General features: G+C 45.3%; 1 protein-coding gene and 1 long non-coding RNA gene across 8 annotated transcripts in view; both read left to right on the top strand.

Annotated features, from left to right (window-relative positions):
• Window positions 1-4980, top strand: part of SLC4A4 (solute carrier family 4 member 4) — a 194443-nt gene extending 189463 nt beyond the window's left edge. For all 7 annotated transcript variants that reach the window (XM_079990733.1, XM_079990731.1, XM_079990728.1 and 4 more), the window contains one exon: window positions 515-4980. Coding sequence is in view for 4 of the 7 variants with exons in the window: in XM_079990731.1 (XP_079846857.1) it covers window positions 515-617 (103 nt within the window). In the remaining 3 variants the exon portion in view is untranslated. The remainder of the gene's footprint in view (window positions 1-514) is intronic.
• A 1357-nt stretch (window positions 4981-6337) lies between these two features.
• LOC307224416 overlaps window positions 6338-14294 on the top strand; it is a 164464-nt gene continuing 156507 nt past the window's right edge. The window contains exon 1 of the long non-coding RNA XR_013842486.1: window positions 6338-6883. This is a non-coding gene — a long non-coding RNA (uncharacterized lncRNA). The remainder of the gene's footprint in view (window positions 6884-14294) is intronic.

Raw genomic sequence — 14294 nt, 5'->3', positions numbered from 1 at the left:
CAGGGAACTCTGGGGAAATCCGCTTTACGAACTATACCACACTTGCCTTCTCCTTGGGATGTATCTAGAAAGGCATTCTGTGCCAAGGCTTCTAGAATTGCTCCATGCCAGTGTGTTTATTCCTGCACGTATCACGAAAGAAATAACTTCCCACCCAGTTGAAACATACCTCCCAAAGTTAGGGAACATCTCTGGGCCTTCTCTTTAAACCCTGGCCCATGTTCCAGCGCACTATGCAAGTCCTACATGACATAAACCTTTGTTGCATTTTCAAATGTTCAAAGGAACATTCAAAGGAACATTATTATCCTGTATCTACAGGGGCTCCACCAGCAGAATGGGGTAATTGCAACCAACTCTGATGCTGTCTTCATATCACTGTTGGGTAGTTTTCATATTATTGCACCCACATAAAAGATAGGGGTGGTTAGAATGAGGAAGGGAGGGGGGATTCATCTGAGTGTATAAATTCTGCTTTGATGATTTTGGTTTTCTTTCTCGTCTCTCTCTCTAGCCCTCCACGAACTCCAATGAAAGTTGTGCCTCAAATTAGAATAGAGCTTGATCCTGAAGACAGTTATTTCTGGAGGAGCAAGGGAACAGAAACTACGTTGTAATGTGTTCGTTAATCTTCAGCTGAAACCGGCTTTTTACCTTTTCATCCTCCTCCTCCTTTACTACTAGCCAAATATCCAAAATGCTCTCTGCCTAGGTAAAACCAAGGCAGATTCTTCTCTTGAAAGCATTTAAATTTCCCCCCTACTTACCTGTTTATTTCCCCCCACTCGCTCCTTGCTTTCATTCTGACCAAGACACTTTTCTTTCTTGGTTTTGCCTTTTCAGTCACACACAATACGTCATACGCCCTCCTCTTGAGCTTTTCAGCAGAGGGGTGGAAGTATTAAGGATATATTATCACAGCTTTGTGAAACGTCAGCAGAACTGACTGGGGGTTTTTTTAGTTGTGAATCAGTGTTTTTCTTCTGTTTTGGCCCCCGCCCACATGTCTTTTCCCTCTTTATCAGAACAAAACTGACCTCTGGTCTAATTCACCACCCTTTCTCATTAGTCCTCTGCTCCGGTAAAATGCTGCTAACCGTAACATGTTCTTAACATCACCCGTGCTTCAATAGTCTCAAGCAAAGGAATCAAAAACGGTACACCCCATTCCCCCATCACTGTTGTGAGTGTGTGGACCCTACCCTTTGCAACTTCTATTCTGTCCCAATTTAATGGATTCTTAACCTGTCGGCTGCATTGACAAGTGTTATTTTCTTTTCTTTCTTTCCCTCCCCTTCATTGTTTTTGTTTTAAATTATGGGGGCCTAACCTGCGACTTATATTTTTTTTGTCAATTTTTTAACTGTTTTTTTTTAAAAGAATTACTGTAAAAAAAAATGAATTTTTTTCCTGCAGCAGGAAACATAATAGTTTTCAGTAGTTCTACCTCTTATTTCTAGATGTCGGACTTTCTCTTTAAAAAAAGGAAAAGAAGATTAATAAGAATAATAATAATTGTATAGTATGTTATATAATGTGATTTTTACAAAAAGAAGAAAAAACAGAAAAAAAACAGAAACAAAACCACAATCTCAAGGGTATATGGCATAGAACTGAAATCAGATAATATTAATACCTTTCATTGGAACCTTTATTTCTTTCTTTCCTTCCTTCCTTAACAACCTGATCACCCAGCGGTTGAGTTTGGACATGAAGCTGAGCTACGGCTAAGCAAATTAGCAAATTAGTTTGTGCATGAAGCTCAAGCTCTCCTGTTTTCTTCCTCCCTCCCTCTTGCCACCGAATAGCTGGCTTTGTGTTACACCCAAATCGGGACTTGCGGTTTGTTTCCTCTCCAAACAGAACACAATCTAAAAGCCAAGGTTTGTTGTTGGTTTCCCGGTTTGGGAGGACCACAGACCACAAGTGCTGATTTAGATTATAATACCAAGCTAGCTACTCCATGTTTTGTTCTCCTGCTGGATGAAGGGAGAAACCCGTATGCTAATTTGCTTAACCATAGTTGTAGCTTAGCGTCAACACTGAGCTGCAGCCAATGAAGGAATCGGGGCCCAAGTTTAAACGTCATGTGATTTTTTGGGTGGTTCTGTTGAATGCAACCAGCACAATCGGCCCACTCTGCTGCCACACTGGCGCCATTCATCTTATGGAGACCTCTGTGCAGACGCTGTCAGCGTGAACGAGGAGTGCGCAGCGGAAACAATTTGCAAACTCCCTTCCAACGGGGAATGAGTAAGGTCAAATGAGCAGGTGCAGACTATAGTCATGTGTTGAGTCCCTGTCCAGAATTGTTAGTGTTATTTCATTTATACACACTTGTTGGCATGTACGTGTGTGTGTGTCCACACAGGAAGTGCTTTTTTCCTTTAAAAAACTGTTTAGGGGTACTCTCATTTTGACTCGAGAAAATCACCATTTTATAGTTCAAACCGGGGGAAATAAATGCAGTAAATGGACAAAAGTACAAAGATTCATAAAATGTTAAGGGGTGTTTGTACCCCTGTGTACCCCCCAGAAAAAAGTACTGCACACAGGTGTAAAAAAGTGGTGTGGAACTGATGAGTGGGGAGGCACCTCTAATGCCTTAATTACCAGCCTCATTCCTGCCTACCCAAACGTTATGTAGAGGAGATTTAAAGTCCTCCAGGCAAGGGTGATATCAAGGCTAGAACCACACTAAGTTACTTTTCACCCCGTGTCAATCTATATAGAGTAAAATCCCATTATGCGTCTTTTTGGGGGGACTGTGCTACTTCATACTGCATGTGGGAGGAATGACATGTTTGTAGTTCCCCCGCAAAAACCTCACTGCACAGAGAGCATGTTCTGGAGAATGGTTTTCGGCTATCCTTCTCGCTGATGTGCTAGGGCAGCGGTTCTCAACCTGTGGGTCCTCAGATGTTGTTGGACTACAACTCCCATCATCCCTGACCGCCGGTCATGCTGGCTAGGAATGATGGGAGTTGTAGTCCAACAACATCTGGGGGGACACATGTTGAGAAACACTGTGCTAGGTTTTTATTATTATTATTATAAAAGTGTTCAGAGAATATTTCCTTTGAGAGAAAATCTAAAACATGATCTCCACCACCTGTAGCCTGGGAAAAGGTGCCTCACGCGATTCTGCTGTGCATATAGATTGGCTCCAAATCCAACTAGGTCCAGGTGCGCAGCAGATGAGATGCAGAGGTATAAAAATAGGATGGGCATTATATGCAGTAGCTGTTAAAAGCCATAATTAGAAACTGGCTGTAGCCACTCCAGTGACTCTCAGAATGCTCTTTAGCCAGGCTACTCTTGCAAGGGAGGACTAAGGATACCGGGCATGATCCAGGCAATCCCTGAGCAGCAGCTTGGGTGTGCACCCGGGACATCTCCCTTTTTTCTCAAACAGCAGCTCCTCGCGCTGCATTTGGGTTGAGACTTTAAGGCTCCCCAGAGTTTTGTAGGCGGTTTGGGAGCATGCAAGAGCTGGCGTCCCCATAGCACATAGATTGCTGACCACACCGCCCTTCTGGGTTAGGACCAGTGCGCTGTGTATGGGTCTGTATCTACTGGCCCTCTCACACAAGAGTAGTTTTGCTCCAGCAGCCAAGTACCTCACTACTGTGCTTGTCCAAACCACCACTTCATTGGAGACTCCTGTTGTCACAGGTATCGAACAGCGCAGTGTGCCTTGGATTCTCCACTGATCTGGCAGTGCAGAGAGCGTGGAAGCGAGTTTCTTTTCTGCAAGAGTAAAATCCTGCTTGCGGGAGCAGAGACCCATTTGACCTCCCTGGTTTTAGCCGGGAGTGATTCTGTATACGTACCAAGGTGCAAAGCACAAAAGGAAGCTGAGAACCTTGAAACCAACAGTGACATTTTTGAGATGTTATGTGACACACACACACACATGCCCATTTTCCCATTGATATGTTCCTGGTGGTCATTGTCTTCTGGGTCTTCCACTCCTCAACATGTACTTGAATTTACTGTTGTAACTTCTGACTATAGAAAATGGCAATGGACTTGAGGGGGAGACAATTCTGTTTTCAGTTGCTTTTACCACTTAAATCTTTGGGGTGGGGCGGTGGAGGAGGAGGAAGGAAGGAACAAGGGTTGGAGGTATTGCACTTCATGCACTCCTGGCCTTCATCGTGCCTGGCTGCACCATTAATTTATTTATTTTGCAGTTTCCAACGCTAAGGGTCTATTTACACTACAGCTGCAAATCGTTCTTTTTGCCAGTCTAACTGGCATGGCTTCCCTCTGAAAACGAGCGCTGGGAATTGTTGTTTGGTGAGGGTGCAGAGAAGTCTCCGTTTGGGGTCACCGTTCCACATGGCCTCTCACCACAGAAATCCCCTTAGATGAAAGAATGGCTATAAAACCAGACTGTGTAGTGTAAAGTTACCCTCTAAATATTTCAGCTACAGGAAATGAGCACTTTTTGTGTAGTATTTGGTTTCTGTGCAGGAGCGTTTTGGTTCCTGTGTGTTGTGAGAGTAAGGCCTGGCTCGCACATAATACTAAGCCATGGTTTCGTTAAGCTGCTGTTTGCTCAACCAACGATGGGTTAACCTCGACTTTCACAGATGATCAGACAGACCATGGCTTGTTCCTCCAAAGCTACTTTACAGTTGCTCTTGCCTCATGTCTGTGTTACTTGGTGAACATCTGGGTTGGAGCACCGAAACAAGCCATGGTTCAGGAAAGGTGCTGGCTTCACATGTAACACCAAGCCATGCCAAGGTTTATAAACCAGGAACAAGCCATGGCTTCAAGGTGTGGTTTTGGGCAGAAAACTGGTCACAGTGAAGCTGCTGGGCAGGGTTCACACATGACGCTAAACCATGGTTTGTTAAACCATGGCTCATTGTTATGTGCTAGCCAGACCCAGTTGTCTCACTGGTTGTCAAAGTCACAGCTCCCTTCTGTTTAAGACCATGGGAGCGATTGGGAACCTGGAAGAACAAAGTTTCACATATAAATGGGATACAGAAGAATAGAGAGATGGCTGTAGCAACATATTCATGTGTGTGGTGCCATAGAGCTCCGAGGTTACTGCACCATAAATCTCATCCCATCACTGGACTGATGTCAGTTGAGAGAAGGAATAGAGAGTGACTGAGTGAAGCATACTTTCAGGATGCACAAAACCCTTCTGATTCTTACCAGAAGTAAACTGCTCTGCAGCTTGGAAGCTTGCTATTCTCTCCTATAGTACTGTACACAATTCAGGCTGCTTTTTTTAAGGACACTTCATAAGGAGTAAGCCCCACTGAACGCAGCGAAACTTATTATAGGATTGTGCCGGTGGTCAAGTAAACAGTAAATGTTCAGAATAGCTTTGAAGCCTGTAGATCAGCCGGATGATCAGGAGTTGATGGGAGTTGTAGTCCAACAACATCTGGGGACCCACAGGTTGAGAACCACTGCTGTAGATCTAGGGAGCACAGTCCACAGAAGTTATATTACTTTTGCCACCAACTTGAGTGTGGAACCCCTAGAGATTTAGTGTCACTCTTTCAGACTTCGACATCACATTTCTACGTCTTGGTTATAACGTTGTGGTTAAGTAAAGGTAAAGGTACCCCTGCCCGTACGGGCCAGTCTTGACAGACTCTAGGGTTGTGCACTCATCTCACTCTAGAGGCCGGGAGCCGGCGCCGTCCTCAGATACTTCTGGGTCACATGGCCAGTGTGACATTGCTGCTCTGGTGAGCCTGCACCAGCGCAGCACACGGAACGCCGTTTACCTTCCCGCTATAAAGCGGTACCTATTTATCTACTTAGGACGCAGGTGGCGCTGTGGGTTAAAGCCTCAGCGCCTAGGACTTGCCGATCGAAAGGTCGGCGGTTCGAATCCCTGCGGCGGGGTGCGCTCCCGCTGCTCGGTCCCAGCGCCTGCCAACCTAGCAGTTCGAAAGCACCTCCGGGTGCAAGTAGATAAATAGGGACCGCTTACCAGCAGGAAGGTAAACGGCGTTTCCGTGTGCGGCTCTGGCTCGCCAGAGCAGCGATGTCACGCTGGCCACGTGACCCGGAAGTGTCTCCGGACAGCGCTGGCCCCTGGCCTCTTAAGTGAGATGGGCGCACAACCCCAGAGTCTGTCAAGACTGGCCCGTACGGGCAGGGGTACCTTTACCTTTACCTTTATTTATCTACTTGCACTTTAAGGGTGCTTTCGAACTGCTAGGTGGGCAGGAGCTGGGACCGAAAGACAAGAGCTCACCCCGTTGGGGGGATTCAAACCGCCGACCATGCGATCGGCAAGTCCTAGGCACTGTGGTTTTACCCACAGCGCCACCCGCGTCCCCCAACGTTGTGGTTACAAACCTTTTATTTATCCCCGCACTTCACTTCAAACTCCACAGAAGGGCTAATCCTGGAGCCTTTTGGACTGGACAGTTGTAATAAATTAAAGTAAAGTAAATTGTAGAAGGAGCCAGCCCTACTCTTTCTTCAACTGCTGCTCTGGGGGTACACACTGCATCCAGTGGCTGATAAGTTTCCCATCCCAGGCACCAAGTCCATGTGTGCATTGCATGAAGCATCTAATGGGAGCCAGGATGGAGGCCCTGTGACCCTCAAAAGAGGGAGCACATCCTGTCACAGTCCAAATGGTCACTCCTACTCTGAAACCGAACTTTTTTGATCACTCATTGCTGTTGCGCAAAGGTACACGGCTTTCACCACAGAGGTAGCAGGGATAGAGGAGTGCCACTCTGTGCGCATTAAGGCTCCTGGCCCAGTGACAGTGGCTTGTAGTTTAAAACGGGGCGCTCAGGCTATGAATGTGTGGTTCTAGTCTTTTTCTAGATCTGTAAGAGCCACCAGGAGCAGCAAGAGCCGAGAAGGCAAAAGGGAAGGAGGAAAGGTGGCTTTGATTGGGCCAGTCAGAGAGGCATGATTCACAGCCAAACTCTGCAAAGAGATTTTTTTTTTTTTTGCTCAGGGCTAATGTTGAGTGAAACTTTTAAAGAGCCAGAGATAACTTTGTCCCAGACCTAGAATGTGAATGTACTGACCACTCATGTCTGTCTGTCTGTCCTTTTCTGTCTCATTTCTGTAGTTCCTCCGCGATACAATACATGCATTCACATTATTTCTCGGAATCAAGATGCACTTTCAGATACTTTTTTGTTGTTATGTTATTTGTTGTTATTATTATTTGTTCGTTGTAAAACTCTTATTGAAAAGTCTGTACTTGCTTTGGAGGAATGACTTATTAAAACGAAAACACAGCCACTTTATTTTGAAATGAAGTAGATCAACACAGTGGAACAAACAGGAATTTTTCAAGAGAGAGAGAAGAAAACATTTCAAATTGTTGAATGATTCCCCCCCCCCCCCCCGGAATATGAAAAGTAAAACCATGAGATTCCTTATTATAAAATTATAGGATTTTACAGTTTTATGAGGCTTTCTATTGTGACTTTTATGGAATCAAGAAATGAAGAAGATGAGATATTTTAGCATTTATATTTTTCAAAATTAAATGTCTACTGAAAATAAAGTAACTTTATGCATTTATCTGCGTCGTCCCAACTTTTTTTGTTTGCTTGCATGCCTTCTAACATAACACAGGGTTTTTGCCCTGTCTGTAACCTGTTGTGCAAAGTTGTCTTCTGTATGGGCAAAGCAGGAATCGAAAAGATCAGACGATCTCCAACTAAGTCATAATCTGGGCAGACCTGTTGAAATGACCAAATGCCACTTGCCAAACCCAAAGATTCACTGTGCTCCCTGCAAGACTCTGTTGCTTCATTTCACATTTGAGAGAATTTCCTAGCATTCATGGTTGGTGGAATGTTTTCTGGCAATGGCTGGCTGCTAGGTTTATACTCTCAGCAATGGAGGAGAACAAGAAAGCCACAGCAGAATCCAATAAACCACCAGGCATTGCTGGAGGAAAGGTGAATGAGTGAGCTAGCAAGCAGTAGCAGCACTGAAAGGGGCTATCGCCACTGCCATACAGCTGCTGCAAGCACTCTGAGGCTTCTCATCCACAGCCTCCTGCGAGAACCAGTGAAGGCTGGCCATTAGTTCCAGCCAGTACAGGGGGTGGCAGTCTCCTCCTCCTCAGTCTAGGCATTACCCGTAAAGACTGAGAAGAAAAGAGGATGGGGACAAGACTAGAATTAGTTGGCTCTGGCTTCACCAGTTGTTGATCTCCTTGACTTTGGCCACAACCTGATAGGTACAAGACACCGCTGGTTAGAATTGGGGCAATCTTAATGCCCTGGAAGGGTCACGGGTGGCGCTGTGGGTTAAACCACAGAGCCTAGGACTTGCCGATCAGAAGGTCGGTGGTTCAAATCCCCGCAATGGGGTGAGCTCCCGTTGCTCGGTCCCTGCTCCTGCCAACCTAGCAGTTTGAAAGTACATCAAAGTGCAAGTAGATAAATAGGTACCACTCCGGCGGAAAGGTAAATGGCATTTCTGTGCACTGCTCTGGTTCTCCAGAAGCAGCTTAGTCATGCTGGCCATATGACCCGGAAGTTGCACGCCGGCTCCCTCGGCCAATAAAGTGAGATGAGCACCGCAGCCCCAGAGTCGGTCACGACTGGACCTAATGGTCAGGGGTCCCTTTACCTTTACCTTTAATGCCCTGGAAAGCTTTGTATGCACCCCAAAATAGAGGGAAATGTTAGCCCATGTTGCCTTATTTCATTGGGATTTCTTGTGTGAATTAAGCAAATTCATCCCACGAGTGGCCAGCGCACCTCTCTGTCTTCTTGCAGACAGACAGTTTCAACCTCCCCATGCGTTTTGCCGCCTTTGTCGCCCTTGTAGATTCTCCCCAGTCGAAACAGTTCCACTTGTCAAAAATCCCTCCATTTCCATTGCCTGGTTTGGGCCGATCCTTGTAGCTGAGGCCCGACCGGTGCTGAGTAGAGAGGAATGATTACTACTTGAGATAATATTCGTTGTTTTTGGAAACCTCTGCCAGAAAACATGTTATAATCACAGCAGGTGCTTGAACTGAACCCTAGTCCCTCCCTTGGTCAGTGTTGCTGGCTATTTGCCCACCCAAATGGTGGCCCGGCAGACCTCTGAACCTTCCTTGGAGTTGACAGCTGTGCTGTTGTTCCGGATGTATAAATCAGAGCCAAAGACTTGGCTTTTGATATTCGATAAAACAGTACGGCAAGCAAAGCGAGGTGTCTTTGTTGTAGCAGCTTCTTGTAAGAAACACACAGGTGCTCAACGATTAAAATCTGGCGAGACGACACTGGCATCACACCCAAAAGGAGGAGAGAGAGGCTTTTGCTGGCTTGCTTGCTGCTTTTCTGAATTGGGAAACATCCACTGGTGTTGGTTTTGGGATACACTGAGCTCCTAAAAATTAGGAATGGCTAAGTAGACTAGGGACGCGGGTGGCGCTGTGGGTTAAACCACTGAACCTAGGACTTGCTGATCAGAAGGTCGGCAGTTCGAATCCCCACGACGGGGTGAGCTCCCGTTGCTTGGTCCCTTCTCCTGCCAACCTAGCAGTTCAGAAGCACATCAAAGTGCAAGTAGATAGATAGGTACTGCTCTGGCAGGAAGGTAAATGGCGTTTCCGTGCACTGCTCTGGTTCACCAGAAGCGGCTTAGTCATGCTGGCCAAATGACCCGGAAGCTGTACGCCAGCTCCCTTGGCCAATAAAGTGAGATGAGCGCCACAACCCCAGAGTCGGTCATGACTGGGCCTAATGGTCAGAGGTCCTTTACCTTTAAGCAGTAGACTGCTTGCCCTGGAAGTGAATCGGATCCTTCACCCTCGAGGAAGCTGATCAAGCATTGACACTTTTAAGGAAGGGGGATGTGGATGTGCTGCTCAAAGAGACCCAGACCAACCAATTCTAATTTCTGAATGGAAGGGGAGAACCCTTACTTTTTTGGGGGGTGGCATAACATAGTAGCAGGAAGTGGCTCCACCTATGGATCTTTTTAGATGAGAGAGAATCCTCTAGGCATCTCCTTTCCTTGCTCTCATGAAGGAGATCTTTGAAGCACATCCCTGGATTGGGGGACACACATATTATGAAATTACAGCCACGGGGGCAAGTACAGGCTAGACATTCCGCACTACAGTTTAGTTTAAGCCAGTGCTTTTTTTTCTTTAAAAAATGTTTAGGGGTACTCTCATTTTGACTCAAGGAAATCACCATTTTTTAGTTTAAATCGGGGGGAAATAAATACAGTAGATGGACAAAAGTACAAAGAACATGCATTAGCTCACATTACACAGCTGACAGCTCACAGTAACTTCCACACTGGCATGAGTTTGTGTGCACTAACATCTTCCCAATTCCACACATCCATATTCTACACTGCTTCACACATTAAACACCCGCTTCCATCTGAGACTTGGGAAACACCGGGAAAGGAAAGGAAACTGCCATTGGGGGTAGCAACTGAACTGACGATTCACCATGCTAGGGAAGAAACCTTTAATTTTTTTTTTTTTAAAATGTTTCTTCTCCTGTTAGATTCACAAAATGTTTAGGGGTAAGCGTACTTCTGCATCCCCCCAGAAAAAAGCACTGCTTTAAGCAGAATAAATTACTTCTTTTTTAACATTTTGAAAGTAATCATCATATTATTAGCTGTCACGCATTGCCCATCTCAAAGTACACCTGAAATATAAAGCTCAGTGTTTATTCAGCTTTAATAAGCAATGAGGATGTTAGTCGTAGTCAGACAAATAGATTTTTCCCTTTCACCCCTCCCCGGTTCCAGCTGGCATGGAATGAGCTTGGCAATTCTCCTAGCATTTACCTGCAATAACCATTTCCACTTGGAGGCCCCTGCATTCGCAGCTGACCTTAGCATTAAATGAATCTGGCTCAGAAAGACAAAAGGTGCCCTTTTTTGCTTTTGCAAAAGAGTTGCAGGAAACAACAGGTGCCATTTGGTTGCCAGGATACTCACTAGGCTACACAATAATTCTTTTGTCAGTTGCCCAAGACAATCTGGATGTGAAGAGGTCATGCTCATGAACTTTTGGGGGGAGGGGGGAAATGTCACCCATATGCCCATAGGTCAAGAGGACTGTTTGGGGAAAACTAATGGAGTTATTCTATCCAGTTGCTTACTGCTCAGTTCCATTTATAAACCATGTGAGAGACATCAGCAAGTCATAAACAGTTTACACTTATCAATTACAAGAAAGGATTACTCATCTATAAGCGATAAAAATAGCAGCAAATCACAATACATAAAATACCAGAAGTCATACAGAACGATGTAAAAGGATTAAATTAAGAAACAAGGACATATATATATATATATATATATATATATATATATATATACACACACATATATACATATATACATATACATATATACATATACATATATATATATATATATATATATATATATATATATATATATATAATGTATGGGACGTGGGTGGTGCTGTGGGTTAAACCACAGAGCCTAGGGCTTGCCGATCAGAAGGTCGGTGGTTCGAATCCCCACGACGGGATGAGCTCCTGTTGCTCGGTCCCAGCTCCTGCCCACCTAGCAGTTCGAAAGCACGTCAAAGTGCAAGTAGATAAATAGGTACCGCTCCAGCCGGAAGGTAAATGGCATTTCTGTACGCTGCTCTGGTTTGCCAGAAGTGGCTTAGTCATGCTGGCCTCATGATCTGGAAGCTGTACGCTGGCTCCCTCGGCCAATAAAGCGAAATGAGCACCACAACCCCAGAGTCGGTCACGACTGGACCTAATGGTCAACAGTTCCTTTAACTTTATATACTCTCATCCCAGATGCTTCTGCTGTTCTCAAAGCCATTGCCTGTAGACCGTCTCTCTCCTCTCAGTTCTTCCTCTGGAACAGAGCAGGTCTCTTATAAAGGCTCCTTGCTTCCCTTTATAGCATGTGCAGAAACCACCTTCTCGACCATTGGCCTCATCCGCTCAATCCGCCAGATCCTGTCTTCACACTCAGGGGATGTCCCTAACTAACCAAGGATTTGAGACCCATCATCTACTCTCTCCTCATCAAGTTTAGCTGGCCAGTCGAAACCATTTACCAGGTGTGGCTGCTTCCGCATGCTGACAGCTTCTAGGAGCCACTGGTGAGAGCTGGGTGGGGACCAAAGGTGGACAAACTACTCCAGAAAGAGCTTGAAATGTCCCCCACCAGAGGTACTACCCATCCCCTTTGTACATTTAATAAATGATCAGCGTAATATAGTTTAAGGCAGGTGTGGTGAACCTGTGGCCCTCTGAAGGTTCCACCATCCATGGTCATTGGCTGTGCTTGCTAGGGCTGATGGGAATTGTAGTTCTCCAACATCTGCAGGACCCAAGGTTCCTTGCTCCAGGTCGAAGGCAATCAGGCTAAGAATTAGTTTGCTGAATCAAATATCCCACAGAGCCTACTTTTTACAATCCAAGAAGAGCCCCGGAATGGCTTGGGTTTTCCTTGTAGGGAAAGCACACCAGTATCCCGATCTTAGCCCATTTCATCTTTACGGTTCCCATTTTTGAGATGGGGTGAGTGGACTTGGATCAAGGACTGTGCCAACTTGACTGCTGACCTAACAGCATGCAAGACTGTATTTATAGAAACCCAAAACCTGTTAACTGCGTCTGAGGCCTCGTGCAGCACAAACAAGGGCTGCAAGAGAACCAAATATTTTGATTAGAAGAAAAATATTGCTCTAAACTCAAAAGACAGTCCAGGCCATACCTGGCATGTTACTAAACACACACATACAAAAGGATTAAGTTCTATTTTATTGGAAAAGGAGACTCTGGAGCAAAGTGAATGTCCTGCTCTCATTTTCCCGACAGTGAAAGCCACACTGAAATTTAGAAACATATGTGCCAAAAATGTACAAATGCACACACAAACCCCTCCCTCCCTTTTAAATGAAGCTGATATTTTATTGTGTTGATGTCTTGATATTTTGTTGGGAGCCGCCCAGGGTGGCTGGGACAACCCAGTCAGATGGGCGACATATAAATAATAAAATTATTATTATCATTAGCTGTGTTTTTGCTGTTTTGACTTCCCTGGAAGAAGATGGGGATGAAATTAAGGCTGGCAGTGCTCATGTCTTGGAGGTAGACAGCGGAGATCATCAGCATCCTTAAATAACCTGAGAGCGCCATGTGTGCGCTCCAAAAAAGAGCTAATAAATTGCCAGACTGTGCTTGCTTTAAATATTCATTCATTCATTCATTCATTCATTGAAAAGGGCATAGACCGCCTTTCAAAACAATAACATCCCAAAGTGGTTTGCAATGGCTAAAATGCACCAATAACAGTCAATATGAGTTTAAACCCATTGCCTTAGCCTGGATAATACTGAATATCTCCCACTCCGTCTGCCTTAAGCACCCATGCTCTCTGGGTGTATTTATAGCCTAGTGTTTTATAGAATGGAGGTTTGTAGCCCTGAGATGATAATTTATGGAGGCATTACACTGTCTGAATCCCTTAATCTGTTTAAGTAGGTTTTTCATTATCTAGGGAGGCGATTCTCTCGCAAGGCCATTGCGCTGGGAGAGATGAAGCAAAGATGGCTGAGCTATCAGGGTCTCCCTAATGCCAGAGGGTCTGTGAGTGTGTATGTTCAGCTATGTCAGTGGCGTAGCGTGGGTTGTCAGCACCCGGGGCAAGGCAAGTAATTTGCGCCCCCTAACCCGCACGCCTGGCACACACACACCCCCTCCACAGTGGGCGGTGACCCGGCGGCTCGGATCGGATTCGCACAGCAGTGAGAGAGAGTGAGTGAGCCAGGTAGGGGCAGAGAGTTGCGAGTGCAAGCGTGCCCCCCCAAAATGTTGCGCCTGGTTCGGCTGGCCCCCCCTGCACCCCCACGCTACGCCACTGAGCTATGTGACTGCTGACGAGTGTCCATGTCAAAATCAGGCTGAAAATGACAGGGTTAGGTAGTCCAGATGTGAAACATCTGGCTGCAAAGATAGGCTTACTATCCTGTTATGGTGAGGGGGCACGGAAATTAAATTCACGTTGCATTTAAAGGCAAACCTACCTACCGGTAATTCACATTTTCTGAAACATCACGAGAACCAAAATGCAGCCATCCTTTGAAATTCAAACTACTCCAAATTTTGCAATACAGTTCTCCAGCCAAGTAACGCATACAACAATGCATATCATACTAGGGTAAAGTGTGCATATAAATGCATATTATTCATGAAGATAACATGAGAATTGCATTGCATTAGGGAAAACTGAATTGCAAAAAGGGGTTCATTCGGCAAAATTGCATACAAAGATCTGAGAAATTCACTGATGAATTTTCATGAGGACTC

The sequence above is a fragment of the Podarcis cretensis genome, assembly GCF_951804945.1.
Source record: "Podarcis cretensis genome assembly, chromosome: 9".
Classification (NCBI taxonomy): domain Eukaryota; kingdom Metazoa; phylum Chordata; class Lepidosauria; order Squamata; family Lacertidae; genus Podarcis; species Podarcis cretensis.
Note: the sequence above shows the minus strand (reverse complement) of the source record. Positions and strands in the feature narration are given on the sequence as shown.